The sequence below is a fragment of the Musa acuminata genome, chromosome BXJ1-7, assembly GCF_036884655.1.
Source record: "Musa acuminata AAA Group cultivar baxijiao chromosome BXJ1-7, Cavendish_Baxijiao_AAA, whole genome shotgun sequence".
NCBI classification, from domain to species: Eukaryota; Viridiplantae; Streptophyta; class Magnoliopsida; order Zingiberales; family Musaceae; genus Musa; species Musa acuminata.
The window spans coordinates 3,112,359-3,129,256 of NC_088333.1; the positions used below are offsets into that span (position 1 = coordinate 3,112,359).

At 38.0% G+C, this 16,898-nt stretch overlaps 3 protein-coding genes across 8 annotated transcripts; 2 read left to right on the plus strand and 1 right to left on the minus strand.

Annotated features, from left to right (window-relative positions):
* The first annotated feature begins 61 nt into the window (after positions 1–61).
* On the plus strand, positions 62–3,862 carry LOC135678232 (rac-like GTP-binding protein 5). Its single transcript, XM_065190782.1, has 7 exons — positions 62–453; positions 1,389–1,476; positions 1,595–1,704; positions 1,830–1,893; positions 3,226–3,290; positions 3,399–3,464; positions 3,542–3,862. The coding sequence occupies exons 1-7, from the start codon at positions 355–357 to the stop codon at positions 3,635–3,637; spliced, it is 588 nt and encodes a 195-aa protein (XP_065046854.1). The 5' UTR covers positions 62–354; the 3' UTR covers positions 3,638–3,862.
* Positions 3,863–5,065: 1,203 nt separating this feature from the next.
* Positions 5,066–11,017, plus strand: LOC135678235 (basic leucine zipper 19-like). 5 transcript variants are annotated; one of them, XM_065190787.1, is made up of 4 exons: positions 5,066–5,205; positions 5,285–5,405; positions 5,756–6,607; positions 8,006–8,238. In XM_065190787.1, the coding sequence occupies exons 3-4, from the start codon at positions 5,812–5,814 to the stop codon at positions 8,029–8,031; spliced, it is 822 nt and encodes a 273-aa protein (XP_065046859.1). In that variant the 5' UTR covers positions 5,066–5,205; positions 5,285–5,405; positions 5,756–5,811; the 3' UTR covers positions 8,032–8,238. The 5 variants fall into 5 exon arrangements, 4 of the variants coding, with proteins under 4 accessions (XP_065046859.1, XP_065046856.1, XP_065046858.1 ...); XM_065190784.1 differs by having other exon boundaries at positions 5,285–6,607; XM_065190786.1 differs by having other exon boundaries at positions 5,104–5,405.
* On the minus strand, positions 8,570–16,462 carry LOC135678234 (cell number regulator 13-like). Of its 2 annotated transcripts, XM_065190783.1 has the most exons (7): positions 15,088–16,460; positions 13,441–13,844; positions 11,743–11,852; positions 10,395–10,466; positions 10,077–10,183; positions 9,531–9,624; positions 8,570–8,920 (listed from the first exon to the last, which is right to left on the minus strand). In XM_065190783.1, the coding sequence occupies exons 1-7, from the start codon at positions 15,493–15,495 to the stop codon at positions 8,868–8,870; spliced, it is 1,248 nt and encodes a 415-aa protein (XP_065046855.1). In that variant the 5' UTR covers positions 15,496–16,460; the 3' UTR covers positions 8,570–8,867. The 2 variants fall into 2 exon arrangements, 1 of the variants encoding a protein (XP_065046855.1); XR_010514862.1 differs by lacking the exon at positions 8,570–8,920 and having other exon boundaries at positions 10,399–10,466; positions 15,088–16,462.
* Between the last annotated feature and the right edge of the window lie 436 nt (positions 16,463–16,898).

Below are 16,898 nucleotides of genomic sequence, written 5' to 3' on the forward strand. Positions count from 1 at the left end.
GCGACCGCTTCAACCGCAGCATTTACCGGTCGAAGCCTTTCCTCCAAAGCCAAAGGTACGCCTCCTCTCCCGCTCCCTCTTCTTTTCTTCACAGAGAAAAGGGAAAGGGAGAGAGAAGGAGAGAAGGGAACGCAAAGGTGATCTCTTTGTGGATCTCCCCTCCTTCCAGGGCTAGGGCTTTTTTCCTTCGTTCCCCTTCATCCTCGATGGGTGTCTTTCAACCCTGGGGCTTCCGCTTGGAGCTTTCGGATGAGTACTAGTTGAAACGCGCGTGGAGTCCGGCTAGCGCTCATCGAGGGAGTGGGAGTTGGAAGGAAGGCGGCTTTTTGAAGGGGGAATAGGCCGGCGGAGGAGATGAGTGCCTCCAGGTTTATCAAGTGCGTCACGGTGGGCGACGGCGCCGTCGGCAAGACCTGCATGCTCATATCGTACACCAGCAACACTTTCCCCACGGTATGCTCTGAAACATCCGCATCTCTTGTTATGTTTCTGGCGCTTCATTATCGCTCTCATCTCGAGACAAAGGAATTGAGAATGTACTTTTGCGGGTTGTTTGATGCAGTGCATTTCAGGAAAAGGTTCCTTCTTTTTTCCCCCCCTTTACATTGTCTTTTGAATTGCATTTGTTTATTTTAAGGATCTTCTAGTTGATTTGTTCAATCCAAGAAAAGAGTCCAAGGAATAATCATGATTTGTGAGATTCAAGAAAAGTGGCCAATAATTAATCTTTAACTTCTCTTTTCTTGATTCGAATTCCCGTTTCAACTAATTTTGCCCTATATCCCTCGTATCTTTATTTCATAATTAATGACTTATCTATGCTATTGCTTTTAGTAAATGCTTTTATCTGGCTTTCTCTTCAACAAAAAGAAGTAATAAAAGAAAATTTTTTTATCTATTTTTCCTTTTTCTGGCAATGGTTCCATAAAAATAGGTATGTGGATTTAATGTTCTCTGCAGCATAATCTGCCAATGCTGCTACATTGTAAATCATGTCCAGACAGGTTAAATTTTAGATATATATGCTATTAGATTGACTTTCACCAAATGTAGAATCTAAGACAATGCTCTGTACCAAGCCTCAGCATCAATTTTGACCTGTAGAATGATGAATCATGTACCATAAAGGCATCAGCATCAATTTCATCACTACTTCCAGGCATGAACTTAGTTCCTTTTTTTGGATCTGGAATTGAACAGTCCATATCCTGACAAACATTTATCTTTTAATGCATCATCTGGTCCTGTGAGGTTCACTTCTAACAATTTTCATCCAAGGGAACATATTTCCTTTTGAAACTGTTTCCTTTGAAACAATTTAGACAACCAAATGTCCTCAAGGCCTTTTTTGTACATCTTAAATATTTATTTTACTTTTATGGTGACAGGATTATGTCCCTACGGTGTTTGACAATTTCAGTGCAAATGTAGTGGTTGATGGTAACACGGTTAATATAGGTTTGTGGGATACTGCAGGTACTTTTACATTCTCTTTTAGTTGATTATTCATCATGTTTATTTCTTTTTCTTGGTCCCACTAGCCCTTGTTTTATATTGTAATATTCTTGTTATGATGGTTGCTCTGATGGAACAGGCCAAGAAGATTACAACAGACTAAGACCTTTGAGCTATCGAGGTGCAGATGTTTTTCTGTTAGCCTTCTCTCTCATAAGTAAAGCCAGCTATGAAAATGTGGCCAAGAAGGCAATATACTGAAACTGATCCCTCCTTTTCTTCCTCTTATGTTCCTTCGTTGTTAATCTTACATTTTGTGTTGAATCACTAATGCTTTACTTCTTATCTGGCTTGCCCCTTTTTTACTTTTTCAGTGGATTCCTGAACTGAATCACTATGCACCTGGAGTGCCCATAATTCTTGTCGGAACAAAACTTGGTAATCGTTATGATCTGATTGTTCTGGTCACACATATGGTTCTTCCTATACGCATCTGAACCCCAAATTATATCAGCATTTATGCTACATTGTTTTGTTCTTGTTTTAAGTGGTTAACATATTTACAGATAATGTTGTTGACAATTTTATTTGTCATTATTGTTTGTTTCACCACATTACAGCAAACATAGCCCTTGTGAGTGTGTGTGTGTGTGTGTGTATATATATATGTTGGTGGGATGGCTCTGGGTCTTGTTGAGTTGTCAGGTTAAGGAAAGCTTTGCTTTATTTTTCAGGTTAGAAAATGGGTGTTTAATTCTTGGCTATCAAGGATATATATGCTCAATCTGGCCTCCGTATAGGTCAAGTTTCCTTGACCTGTACCCGACTCATGAATCTAAATAGTTGTTTTCTTAGATGGTTTCATCAAGATTTATACTTCCATGGTCCCGAGTACTCAGTGATTACAATGCTTCAACCATGTATATGAAGATTTTGGTGACATGAAATCATGTTGTCCATTGAGCTATTATGTTACTCGGCAAGATTTCAATCCATTATTACCATTTGTCCTTGACAAGCGTCAGTGTTAGATGGCCAATAATTTATCTGGCAGTTCCACTTTGGGGGCAACTTCTATAATGTGTTTTTGACAAAAAAAAAAAGGCCTCATAAACAAGACCAAGTTGGTACTAAGCAGAAAGGAATTTGTTCCCATGAAATAAAACCACTGGAGTTAGTCGAGATCATGAGAATACAAGAGAGATTAATGGATGAGTTCTTGGTCAAATTTTGGTCGCATTTACTTTTGTAACAATTTGGGAAGCAGTTGAGCTATATGGTTAGAGGTAAAGCTCATGGTGATGATGCACATCAGTAGGTAAAGAGATGACATTATGCTGGTGTTATCAGTTTAAAAATGATTTTTTTATGAACAATTTAATTAAAGGTCTTGAAGAGGTATAATCATATTGTGATGCTCTGTGACATAATTTACTTGGAGATGAGTAATTGAAAAAAACAATATTTCATCTTACTGAATCAGGAAAACCACAATGCTAGGTCCGAGGGTGTTGGAAACAAGATGTAGGTAATTGTTTGTAATGTATTTTGATTGATAGTTGAGTTATAAAATCAGAACTTTATGGTCTTCTTACCACTTGACTTAGAAAACTGTTATTCTTCTCCTGTGAGATTATTTTGGAGAGTTTTGCTTGTGAGTCGGTCATGCAACTCTTATTAATTTGTAAACACTTTGTAATGTAACTTGATGCATGTATCCTGGCTTTTGGTTTTGCATTTAAATCTAGTTGTGCATGGGTTTGATGGCAGATCTCCGGGATGATAAGCAGTTTTTCATGGATCACCCAGGTGCCGTATCTGTAAGTGCTGCTCAGGTAAAGCTGCAAAGTCTCTGTCTTCTACTCTTCCTTTTTCTCTTTTTAATGTATCATTTGGTGCAAGGACATAGCAGAGTTGCTTAAGATAATTCTTGCATCATCTAGGGAGAAGAATTGAGGAAGCTAATCGGTGCTCCTTCCTACATCGAGTGCAGTTCAAAGACACAGCAAGTAAGTTCTTTTTACTAAGCTAGCTTTTGATCTCATAATATCATGCTGATACATTACCGCCTTCATGAAATCTGCAGAATATAAAGGCAGTATTTGATGCGGCCATTAAAGTGGTACTCCAACCACCCAAAAAGAAAGGTAGGAAGGCGCAGAAGGGTTGCTCCATCTTGTGATTACTATGCACATGAAAGAATTCTGTGCTATCAACTCGCAATTGTAGCAAGTCATGGACGCATCAGGTCTCTGTTTCCCTTCCTCCTTTCTCGTCTTGTGATTTGTATCGACTTATCAAGCGTGCACATCAATGTTGCATTGATCTTCTGAGTCTGTTTTGAGTTGCAGACATGGTTTTTGTATCTCAATTTGATCACTTGAAAAAGCTTGTTGACGAAGTGCATTTGGCTGGTAATTCATGTTTTGAAACAGCGTGATGGCTTCTTGATTGCATTGTCTTAGTCCTGCATAATTTGCTTGTTTGTTGCTGCCATTGGAGCAATTCTTAGGTCCTTTACAACATGCCATATGCTAATGTTTCTCATAACTCAATCTTTGTGATCTTTCTTCTGGGATTACTTAGCGCTAATGAAGCTATAAAAAATTCCTGATAATTTTGTCCATCCCTTTTTCAATCAGAGGGGTAAGCTTTGGTGCAACGGTAAGGTTACTCTTTTATGATTTGGATTAGTATAGTCAATTTTGATCATTGCCCGATTTTTTAATAGGTAGTGTCGTCGTCCGAGTTTATTGAGATCGAGGAAGCCTACTAGTAGTTTCGTTGGAGTTTTATCGAACACACTCTACCACCCAACTAGTGGTAGGGTGTGTTCGAAAACTCCTTCGATACGGGATTGATTCGGAAAAAAAAATTTCGTTTTGAGAAAAGATATTCCAACTTACCATAAGAATATTTTATGCTAGATTCGATATTGATTTGAGATCTTGATGATCATAAGCACTTATTGGAAGTCCACATGTCCTTGTATGATTGATTTAAAATATTTGATGATGATGATGATGATGTATGTTGTCTATCAAGAATGATATAAATTTCTATCTATCATATTTAATTATTAGATATTACTCATCAGAAATATGAGGCTAAGGATTGAGGATCTTACGTCATAACTAAGAAACCGAGTAGGAGAAATAACCCGACACCTAATGTCGTCATCCTATCGTTCATATGGACACACGATGTTGCCAAATGGCATCATTAATTTGACCCAAAGTGAGTCACAAACAATATGACTGGTAGCTTAATGTGTCATCCAAGTAGCATCAAGTGACGCTGACATGCATCATCACTAGAAGTTGCATTCATCATCTCCATATGCTATGTTGACATCCACACGAAATGTGCATGTCATATACGCATCATCACATGGAAGCCACACAAAAGGGGGATTTGATGTCCATATAATAATGAATTTAAAGTTAATATGCTTCACTTTAAATTATTATTTGCAATTAATAAAAAGATTAAGATATGGATATTTGTTGACCATGAAGCGCAGTCAAGGGTGGGCCCAGGATCTCGAAATCTCTCCATCCGACGCTCTAGATTGATCTTGGCGCACCATTGGACGGCTCAGATGGTTCGAATCTGTCGTTAAAGACCACGATGTCCGTCTCTCGGCATCGTTCTGCTCTGAGTTCTCCATCCAATCCGCGTCCGCGTCCTTTGCTTCCCTTCCGCGCTCTCGCCTTCCTCCCTCGTTCTTCCATGTGATTCCGCCGATAGGTTTCCCTTTTCCGACGATCTCTATCGCCATTATCTTATCTTGGTTTCTAACCTTCTGATGGTGTCTTTGCTACGATAGAGCCTTGGGGGGGGGGGCTTTTCCGGCGAGAAGCCTCTTGATTGGAATCCTCTCGCGGTTTTACTGGCTATGGAAATTGAATCGTCTCATCGACGGCGTGAGCAAAATCCCGACTTGTGAGGTACTCCGCTCGTTCTTAAAGATTGCTCGAGTTTGAGTCGTGCTCCAGGTCTGGAATTTTTCGTGATCGGCTTAGCCATTTCTCATCTTTCACCGGATTGGAACCCTAGATTCGTGAGCTCTGCTAGAATTTTGTCTGATCTTGGTCGTTCTTAAAGATTGCTTCTGTGCCTCATCTGAGTCGTGAGTCGTGCTCGAGGTCTAGAATACTTGGTGATTGATTTGGCCATTTGTCATCTCTCATCGGATTGCACCCCTAAATTCGACAACTTTGCTGAAGTTTGTCATCATCTTTTGTTGGAATCTTCATCAATCGTGTCCAGAATCTGATATTTCTTGGTGCCACGACAGCTTGTAAGCCTCCCACACCCCATCTCAGGCTCTGTCTGCTTCCTTCACCTGTGATTATGGACGATGGGGAGCCCGATTTGTCTAATCCTGAGGTCTTCTCTACCCCGGGCGCTGGTGAGGATCTTCCTAGCAGCTGCTCAATGGATAGCTTCTTCGACAAAATATTAAATGACGGGCATACGTGCACCCATACTCACACCTGCAACCCTCCCGGGCCCAGCCTCTCGCACACGCATACCTGTTTCCATGTCCACACCAAAATTCTGTCGGCTTCCCCAGATGAGACTGCTGAGTCGGTGGAGAAGAGCGATTCTTCGAAGAAAAGGCCTTGTAATAATCGAGAAGCCGTTCGGAAGTATAGGGAGAAGAAGAAGGCCCATGCAGCATCCCTGGAGGAGGAGGCAGCTTACCTGAGAGCAATCAACCAACAACTGTTGAAAAGACTTCAGAACCAAGCTGCCCTTGAAGCTGAGATTGCAAGGCTTAAATGCTTGCTTGTGGATCTGAGGGGGAGGATTGAGGGAGAGATTGGGTCTTTTCCTTATCACAAGCCAGCGAAAGGGAGTGGAGATTTTGTTTCTAATGTGACACAGGGGAACATGCTGGCTGGTGCTCAGGTTCTAAATCCATGTAGTTTCCATTGTGATGATCAGGTTAACTGGTTCTATCCAGGGATGCACGGAAATGATGTGGGAGAAACTGGTGTATTTGATGATCAGGGTCTTGGAGTCTGTGAGATTGGGAACATGCAGTGCATGGGGAGTTCAACTTCTAGATCTCAGGACTTTGCGAGCTGCAAAAGCAAGACTGCAAAACCTGTTGACTGCTCATCTAATGCCACAAGATTAGAAGGTTTGATTTTTGTTTTCGGGTTAAATATCTGTTCTACAAAATTTCATTTGTTCATCTGCTCTTCAGTTGTTTTTCTCTTATTTTTTGTGAGCAAGAACTGAAATTTAGTTGCCATATCTTTTGCTTAGTTTAGCATTCAAATTGTAATTCATGAAGCTAATTATACTTGTTTCTGTAGGAAGATCCAGTTATCATATCAATTTCGTGGTTCATTGTTAACAATCATGAATTTGTCAATTGGATCACTGTATGTATTGGCTTTATAATGTAGCCCTTCGTTTCTAGGTCGGTCAGGTTTGGTTTGGCTTGCCAGATTCATGTTGGACCTTGTCATTTTGGTGCTTTTGGTTATATCCTGGAAATCATTTTGCTAGATGTTACTTCTGTTACATGAGTTGGCAGTATACTATTCATGGTTATTATAGTTTTAAGAAGTTGCTTATTGCAATAATAAACACAAAATTTAATGTGATATATCAGTTTTGGACTCTAATTTAAATCTGGATGGTGCTATTTCTAGAATTGTTTGGAATTAATTTTCTTGAGATTTCATTGATCTCTGGAGTTTTGAGTCCATTCTTTATATTGAAGAAACATTATATGCTGCTGCTGCCGAAATGATATAAATCAAATAATTCTAGTTATTTTGTGGCTAGTCTTAAAAAACCAATTTGTAAAGAGTAATCTGATTACCAAATCTTTAGAATTGGACTGATTCTACTTTATATGCTCATGATGATCAAACTTGACATGAGCTCTCTTTCCACTCAATTTTATAGCTATAGATTAAGCAGAGATCTAGTTATTTCACTTGTTCTATCATCAAAAATCAAAGAATGGATGGGGTATATGGGAGGACTACTAATTCAAATATCAAATAAGATATCGTTATAGCTAATGGTGTCTAAGTCTTAACAAAGGTGTACTGTGAAAAAGAATCCATGTTTCTGACCCAAAATAGTTGGGATTTGGCAACAACTGTCATTTTTGTGTTTCTGGTTTTCATTACCAATTTTCATATCTCTAGAACCATATATTTTCATTTAAAGTTGGAAACACATTGACCTTAAGATGGCTATCTGGGTTTGATGTCACACCACAAATTTCTTATATTTATTCTTAGCTAAACTTAATTTGCAATATTCAGTAATATCTAAATATCTCACCAACTTTTGTTTATGGGTGTGAGATGCACAAAATTCATGTTGAATTATTGTTCATTTCAAGCTATAGAAGATATTGTTTCACTTAAAGAAAGTTATCAGAGTCTTTTTACTCCGCTGTACCTGTCCATCTTCTACCCTCCCCACCCCTTCTCAAGATTTTTGTTTGGTGATTTGCTTTCTTCCTTTGATTATATATGCATCATCTTATTGGTCCTTGTTTTGGTTTGTTTAGGAGCTCGCGCATCTGAGGACTCTTGATCTGTGTTTCAAAGTCATGATCATAGAGGCAATGCTTCATTTGATATCCAATGGTTGCTCAAGTCATGAAGAACAGTGGTTCCAAGAAAAACCTTTTGGTCTTACTTCTAAATGGTACCTGTATACTATGAAATTGACTCGAATAGAAGTTATCTTTGTTGATCCTGAAACTTGCTTGCTTTGTTAGTCATTTCATTTTACAGTGAATTTTATTGCTTGAATTGTTTTTAGGCTAATATACAATGCATATTCAAGCAAATGAAACCATTTAGTTGCTGAGACATGCATATTGAATATCACTGCACCTGCTTCATAAACTTCTATCCTCTGCAGTTAAGACCATCAGGCATACCATTTTCTAATGATTGTAATCTCTTCTTAAACTTTTGATTCTCCTACTGATAACCTGATAGAGTGAGTTATAGCTGCAATGTGGACAGTGCAGGATGTGCCATATCTGTACACAGCAATATATTCCCTAGAAAAGCTCAATCTGATGTCAAGTTATGCACACGACAACAATTATTGACTCCACAAATGCTCAAGAACACAAAACATGCACTGTTAATCACACTTTAACTTCACAGATTTATAGTGTAAGTGTAGCAAGCACCAAAGTTTTACAATACAATCACCACTAACCTTATATTTGGAGGAAGGAGTACATCTACATACTTTACATCAGCCATAGACATTCTCAATTTGATAGGTCCAACACTAGACAACTGTTGCATAGGGCAAACATCCATAAACTTCAAGCTACTTGTGTCCCCTTGCTACCTTTGCTGCGGAGAGCAATTAGATACATAGATTACATAAATCATCTCCAAGTTGGCCTAGGCTTCCATGTACTGTGAAGCTGGTGGGCTTGTCTTTGTCTTCCAAGGTTCTGCAAAATGTGGCATAAGGCATCAACTTTAGCTAGTCCAGAATAGTATTCATGTCGATACGACTTTCAATTTATGATCCTCTTAGTTGATGATCTGAATCCGATCAGTATCAGCATGATATGTCAGTAAAAACATTGGATGAACCGGTAAAGCAACAAGTCAGATATCATATTTAATATTTTTTTAAAACGAAATATAATTATATGATATGAAAATTATAAACTATAAGGACACTCTTATAAAAAAATAAAATAATATATATATATATATATATAATAAAACAGAGTGATAAGGGTGCAACAGACATGATTGAGAGGATGAAGTAATAAAAGAATGTGTTAAAATTTTATTCTCTTTCATTAAAAGGACTTAAATACCCTTAAAAATTTTAAACATCTTTGATGATAAATAAAGAACTGAGAGTATTGAAGAAGACTTGGATAAATATATAAAGATATTATTGAAGAATAAAACTTAGCATCAAAGGGAAAGAGTGGAGCTGATAGGAGATGATTCAGTTTTGGAAATCTTATCTTTGGAGACAAACTAATACCAAAAGCAACATCTATATAGCAGATTAAAAGTTGAAAGGATACATCAAGGGAATACCTTTAACACCACGAATCTCCACTTCTCGCCATTCTTGAACTAGGGCACAGCAACAGCACAATAGATGCGACAAGAAATCGTCACAAAGCCCCCCCTAGCAGACAAAAAAACAATCTATCAGCAAACTCCAAAAAGGAAAGTTTGGGATGAACAGACTTCCCTGACAGTTCTACTATGAACAGAGATCACCTAATTATAAAAACTGATTAGTATAATAAATGCATCATTTACTTGAGTAAAGTTATGTAGCACTATGAAGTTTGCTACTGTCTCATGCTGTAATAGTGACAGCACTAATCATGTCAATTGCATTGAACACTATTAGAACCCAATACCTTAGTCAAATATACACAAGTCATGCAGTTTTCATTTAGCTTCTATTGGTGCAATGAGTTATTACTGGAAGGTCCACATCAGTTAACCCATTTATATGAATTTTTTTACTCTTAAAACAAGTGCCGCTTGCTGCATACCTATTATTAAAAATGATGAATTCATACAAATACTACTAAGCTCGTAACTAAAAACCAAGAATGACCAAGTTACCGTAATGTCAAACATTTTCCGTAGCTTCCTTCTGATGCAGCAGGTGTAACAACAGCATGACAGTATTAATGAATATGCCATCAAGTCATTACATGCTTCCGCTGAAGCTGTAGGAAGAGAAACAAAGCATCTTTACTTGATTGTGATCTATTTCTTAAAAAGCTTCTACCAAATTATGTGCAGAAACATGCAGTTAGAATTTCTTAGCTAATGCACCATAATTTATGAGAACTTCTCTTTGGAAATCGTAATCATCATATCATAGATCACGAAGGAAAATATTAGCTGAAAAAGTAACTGTGGAATAAAATAACGTACTGACTGGTCTGTTTTTCGCTACAGTAGCAATCTGTGAAAATGTTCCACAAGGATAAAAGAAAGTTTTCATACCTGCAAAACATGGATAAACCAATGTAAGATTCAAATGATACATGGGGAAGAAATAGAAGCAATTGATTATATTAGCAAATGCTAGTCATTGGATCTTGTAAATTTGACTGAAGAGTACACCATAATTATGAAACAACATTATTCATGATTAAAATAATAAATAACATATAAAGTAGGTGGTTGTAAATTTCAAAATAAAAGATAGAATAATGGATAATAGGAAACTTCAGTTTGTAGAAAAAGTGGATTTCCTATACAAAGCATTGATATTGTCTATCTCCACATTAGGCACTCCATGTTCCAAGCATCCGGCACATAATATCATATTAGAGGTGAGTGATCCAAAAATATTTGTTTCCATCAAGGGTGGTGACGGGAACCACATCAAGAACTAAATTTTTCCGAGACAGAGAAAGACTCAACTTTCGGTACATCTTTTAATCCTTCTCTTTTACTCTTGCCTATTTATTGGGTATTGGAAAGACAAACCAAGATACTGATGCAATATTGTCATATTTTGTGTCTTAACCACCCCAAAACTTTTGTCTCTACTGCTTAGATCGGCTGCATCTTCTTCTTTTACCTCTTTGCAATGTTATATAAATTGGAAAACCCATTATGTGGAATGATCACATGATATAAGTCCATCTTATCGCTGTTATCAGTAATTATTCAGTTTTCCAGTGAACAAGGCACATTTAAAATTTGTTGCTCCCTGATACTCTGCTCAAACATAAAACTGTACTCTATGAATAGACTCTTACTACAATGTGCAAAACAGATAACAATATCAAAAGACGAGGAGAAGCTATGCAGAAAGAATGAACACATGGATGTGAATGACATATAAAGCAACATTAAGAATCAATTTACTAAAAAGAAAGTCAGAACATGACAAAATTAAAAAAATTACCCTATAAAAGATAAAGATATTACTAACATTCTTTTCTGATGAGCTTTGTTATCTACTTGCATTCAATATTCATCTCAACAGTATATCATACCACACTTCAAGGAAATAGCAACCAAACCGAAACATGAGTAGAAAGCTCATTATATCTTGCAATCTGAACTAAACAGTATTTGGTTCATAAGATTTCCCTAAGAAACACAGAGAGCAACAACCATAGAAACCGAGTCAAACTCCACCAATATTCATTTGAAGATATAAATGTGCTTAGTAAACTATAGTAAATAAGATAAAATTCTACATACACATTATTTATAAAAAACACAATAATAATAAAAGTGAAGCTATTCATAAAGATTGACATACATAACGAAGGCTCTGAACAACATCCAAGTAAATCCGAATGCCATTCCTCATGTCCGTGATGTTCTCTGTGCAAACTCATATCATGACCCAATGAATCTGATGACGTGGTTCTGCACAATGTTCAGAGTCAGTATAGATTCTGAATTTCACATATACTGTGTGAAAAATCATAAATTATAAAGTTATATTTGCAGTAGTCACATTAAAAATGTCTAACAAGTACCGTAATGTTTTCGTGTCCTATATTTGTTCCAGTAGGATCAGTTAATTATGAGAAGGACATAGCTCTTCTTTGTTGCTAATATATTTATCGTCAGGATACCATAACGTTTTAAATATAAAGGCCATCAGAAGATGGAAACTTCCAAGTTTCAGACAAACATTTCATATGCATTACAAAGTTTTCAGTCTTAGTAGATATTTAAGAGCATGAAAGATTTGGAATTATAATTCATAGGGATATGATGCAAAACCCGGATTTGATCCTCAGGATCTTGCCACAAACAGTTAAGATCTTCACCAGCTAAGCGCAAAGAATGCATGAAAGTATATATGATTTATAGGCATGAAGGGAGGGGAAAAAAGCATTAAAACATGGTTTCTTGACTTTGCATAAATCAGACTGTTGAGAAATAACTTATTCGAATTGGCACGTCAGGGATTAATTATGGCAAATGCAACACCAAGAGTTGGGAACTGAAGAACCGAAACTTAGTGGGAGCCTAGTGCACAAGGCCCCCACTAAGCTGGTATTCGGGAAGGGTCAATGCATGCAATCTTACCCTTTCATATAAAGAGGTTTTTTCATATTTGAAGAACTTAAACTAGAGTTGTGAAAGATTAAGTCAATCACTGAGAACAAAATGGCCAAAGAAGTTTTTTCCCTTCAAATGTTCCAAATGAGGATTCACGATTCCAAATCAGCTTTGATGAGGATGTTAAGCCCTATGTGAAAAACATAATAATGCCCCGATTTAGTCCCACAATGAGTGCAGAGGAAAATCGAATCGGTTTATAGGACTAGATGAGATTCATTCATACTATTAACTTGAGTTCAAATATTTTGGGCCAATTGTTCGAGTCTATCAGGTTAATATATCAGTTATTCCTTCGAATAAGACTGTGATGACTCTAGACTAGGTTTTTCTCCAGGTTAATATAGCTAGAGGAAAAGGATGTCAAGTAAGTTTGACAATGATGATGTCCTCTATAATTTTTGACAAAGAGCGGATTGGTCCCTTCAAATGACTCACCAGCTTCCGCAGAAAGATGTAAAGGAATAGCTTGAAAACAATGGAAGGAATCAGGGGACATGATTGTTAGAATGGGAGTAGAGAAGAAAAACCATACTGCAACATGACCACTTTTGGACAACTTTAACAAGGAACTAGCAACAAATGAGTGAACTAGCAACATGACTGCTTTCGGACAACAGAAGGAACCAACAATATGGAGAACTAGACAAGCAGATCAGACAAGCATACAAAGTAGACTAAGATGGAAAATTCAATCCTTAAATTTAGCACTGTGAACAATAGTCATATTGATAAGGAAAGGCAAAAAGTTTTAGCAATAGGTACCATCATAAAATTAGATAAACAGACAATACAGATAAGCAGGAAGATTACAATTTAAAGGTAAGACAAGAATTAGCAAACATTAGAATTTCTATTAACATATGAAGAAATGAAGACCAACCTAAAAGTTGCTTTTGTATCTTGTTCATGACTGTTCTTGCCAAAGGTTTTCTCCTTGTAATTGTTCTCATCAGAATAGTTCAGCTCTACTTTGTTTGGACTTTTGAGCTGTGTGCTTCTTTCTTCTATAGTGCTAGCCACATTTTGTGTCACTCCAATTAAATGCTGGATCATTTCACATTGACCAATATCGTATGACCTCTGGAGTTCCATTTGGAGTTTTTCCCTTTCTTTCTTAAGGGCTTCATCAAATGGCACGTTTGGATAAGAACAAGATAGAGAGTTCTTGAGCACTGTGGCATGATTTGTAGATGCATCACGATCCAAAATGGCATCTTGCACCTTTCTGTCTTCTTCATCCAGAGTATATTCACGTTCATCCCTTTCAATGGAGTCTATTCTCTCCTAATGTACAAACAAATAAATATTTGAATGAGAAACAAAAATGATCCAACATAATTAAATCCAACCACTACATGATGAGGCTTCAATGATATTGCCATGTTAAAATTTTGGACTTTTGTGCACAAAACACACAACATTTCACCCAAATTCCCAAAATATACTTTTAGCAAGTCAACATCTAACAACACCTCTGCAATCTTATTCAAAGTAACACCCTGAACATTCCTCATTTAAAACTTCAAAGCAGGTTGGGAAAATAAATCAAACTTGATTTTTCAACTAAAATGCAGCTAACCGTGAGGAAATTAATACCTATTAACTAGACATTCTAAACCTTTCGATTCTGACAAATCACTAGATTTATTTCTATATATCTATGTATTTCTCTCATTTTCTCAAATCTCTCCCATCTTTAAACCACATTAGTCTAACTCAGCTTTTTCGAGCACAATCATGTTGGACCATGACAGTGACATGTTTCCAACATGCAAGTATCATCAAGAAAATTATGGAAGAAATCAAAAAGCCAGTCAACCGAAGAGTAGATCATGCAAGTATCATCATTTCTACAAAACTAAACTTAAAGCACTTAGCTAAGCTACTATTGTGAAGTCTCGGAACTGATACCACAAGTACTTAACTAGGAGTTGTGATAATATGCAACCAAATCCAAATGCGTAACAACAGCCACAATTATCATTAGACTCTTAATTCGGTAGAGATGTTAAGAAGATTAAAATTTAAGACTTCAAAACCACTGTATTTGATACTTCTGAGACAGCCATGAACAGTTTGATCTCCCACTGTATTTGATACTTCTGAGACAGCCATGAACAGTTTGATCTCCCAAACAAATTACTACAATAATGGTGGGATCATTTTTTTTTGCTGATGGCAGTCATCCCAGATAATTTCTCTTTGGACATATGTCAAAGTATGATACCAAATCAAATATCCAAATAGAGAACATGATATCAAATCAAGTAGAGGTAAACAAATAGAATTAATCGAGGACACTACAACGACAACAACAACACCATAAGTCCCTAGTATTTGGGGTCGGCTACGTAGATCTTTTTCCGTCGTTGAGATATCTAAAAAGTCATATCGATAATTGAAATATGCACTGCAATCTACAAGCTCAAGAAAACCTTTTTCTTCTGAATCAACAAACAGGACAATCCATCAGCAAAATTGTAAAGGCTTCTGAACTATAAAGATTCAAGAAAACCAGAAGCCTTACCCTGACCCGAGCATTATCCACGAGAGTGATGAGCGGCACGATTCGAAGATATCGATCGATCTCATTCTGAGCCCTTCTGAACTGGTAGACGATGTTCCACCCCATTGCCAGAAGGTACAAGTAGCTCCTGTTCTGGCAGCTGTCCACGAGAATGTAGGACCTCCGGAGAGCATCCTCGAGCTGCTCGAGAGGCTCCCGGGTCTCGGGGTACTTCTTGAGCTCCGAGATCTTGAGCTGCTCCAGGAGATTGCCGATCAGCTTCAGGTGCTGCGCGAACTGCCGACAGTTCTTCCTGTGCATCCGCGCGGTGGTCGCCGCCTGCACGATCAGCCCGATAAGGCGGACGGCGTCGAGGCCCGTCAGCTGGGCCACCGTCGAGAGCTCTCCCAACTGCTCCCAGCTCGCCATTGTGGCACCGACTCGTAAGGAAGGACAACAAACTAAATGCCGGACGAAATGGGCACTGAAGGAGAGGAAGGGAAAGCTAAGCGACGCAGCCGCACATGGCGACAGCCGAGGACGCCACCCGTCTGCCAACAGAATGCCAAAAGCTTCCGCAGAGAGGAGGCGTCACTCGAGAGTTTGCGCTACAGAAGACGACGACAACAACTGCACTAAAATCTCTGCCAAATTTCTCCTTTTTCCGTCAGATGTTTCCCGTCCAGAGAAGGATTTACCCCAAAAGGAGATATCTTTAACCTCTTCTTTCAAGAAACCACGATTAAGTTCACCAAGAAGAAAACTTTCCGGAGTTCCCCGGATCTATCTTCGAATCGTGAATGGAAATTTTGCAGAAGACCCACGAATTCGAAGAAAGGAGAAGAGCTCGCAGCATTCCAGTGGCGGTTTCCCCAGCCGCATTTCTATCAGAAAGGATGATAGCAGACCACAGAAAAAGGGAAAATAGATAGATCTAAGCAGCTGTTGGGCGAACCATCAAGGATCGACCGCGGCGCAATCACCACGCCGCGAAAGATCAAATCTTTCCCGTAGCGTGCTTCTTTTCAAGGGTTCCTTCCTCTCTCTCTCTCTCTCTGTGTCTATAGCTTAGAGCGAGAGATCGATCGGTCGGCTGTAACCTGTGGGCGAAAATAGCGAGCTTTCTCTTTCCCCACCTTTGGAGCGACGCGGCACGAGCGCTCGTCGTCTACTGCATCTTCTTTCTACGCGTCTCCTCCTCCTATCTTCATCCCTCTCTGCCGCATCGCATCAGTGGCAGAGCACTTAATTCCTCCGACATCTCCTCATAAAACTCCTCCAAATTTTCTCAAACACACGCACAGTGAATTAAGAAAGAAAAGCTTTCTTTTTGTTGGTATAAAATCTTAATCCTTCGCCACATCAAGTCGAGAAAGAGTTGACATCGCACACTCTCCGGTCTTGCATGCAAGCGAAGGAAGTAAACAACAAAAGGAGGGACATCAATTGCGGACCACAAGGCGTGTATGTTCCGCCGGTCGCACGTGAAAGCCACCACATGCTGCCAAATGCATGTTTCACTTTGACTTCACAGAGTACTACTGCTCATGCCAGAATCTTGCAGTCCAACAAAAATCCTACCTATTTTGACTGCATTATATCTAATTAAATTCATCTCAGATATTTTTAATATTTATTTTTAAATAAAAAAAGTTTGATATATTATGACTAAATTAATGTTTAAATATAAATATATTAATTGAGATTTCGAATCTTTAATTTTTAATAAGACGATTTGATACACCGTAATCATATCAATATTTAAGGTATAAAAATATATCCATATCGAAGATTTCGAATCCTTAATATTTGATCTAGAATATCATCATCAT

Bases quoted from the DNA above. Each gene is read 5' to 3' on its own strand.
- LOC135678232 (XM_065190782.1), top strand. From the start codon at position 355: ATGAGTGCCTCCAGGTTTATCAAGTGCGTCACGGTGGGCGACGGCGCC. The intron at 3,291-3,398 runs GTAAAGCTGCAA...TGCATCATCTAG, and splicing joins TATCTGTAAGTGCTGCTCAG to GGAGAAGAATTGAGGAAGCT. The intron at 3,465-3,541 runs GTAAGTTCTTTT...TGAAATCTGCAG, and splicing joins GCAGTTCAAAGACACAGCAA to AATATAAAGGCAGTATTTGA.
- LOC135678235 (XM_065190784.1), top strand. From the start codon at position 5,812: ATGGACGATGGGGAGCCCGATTTGTCTAATCCTGAGGTCTTCTCTACC. The intron at 6,608-8,005 runs GTTTGATTTTTG...TGGTTTGTTTAG, and splicing joins TAATGCCACAAGATTAGAAG to GAGCTCGCGCATCTGAGGAC.
- LOC135678234 (XM_065190783.1), bottom strand. From the start codon at position 15,495: ATGGCGAGCTGGGAGCAGTTGGGAGAGCTCTCGACGGTGGCCCAGCTG. The intron at 13,845-15,087 runs GTAAGGCTTCTG...TTTGTACATTAG, and splicing joins TGGATAATGCTCGGGTCAGG to GAGAGAATAGACTCCATTGA. The intron at 9,625-10,076 runs GTAACTTGGTCA...TTTGTCTGCTAG, and splicing joins GGAAAATGTTTGACATTACG to GGGGGGCTTTGTGACGATTT.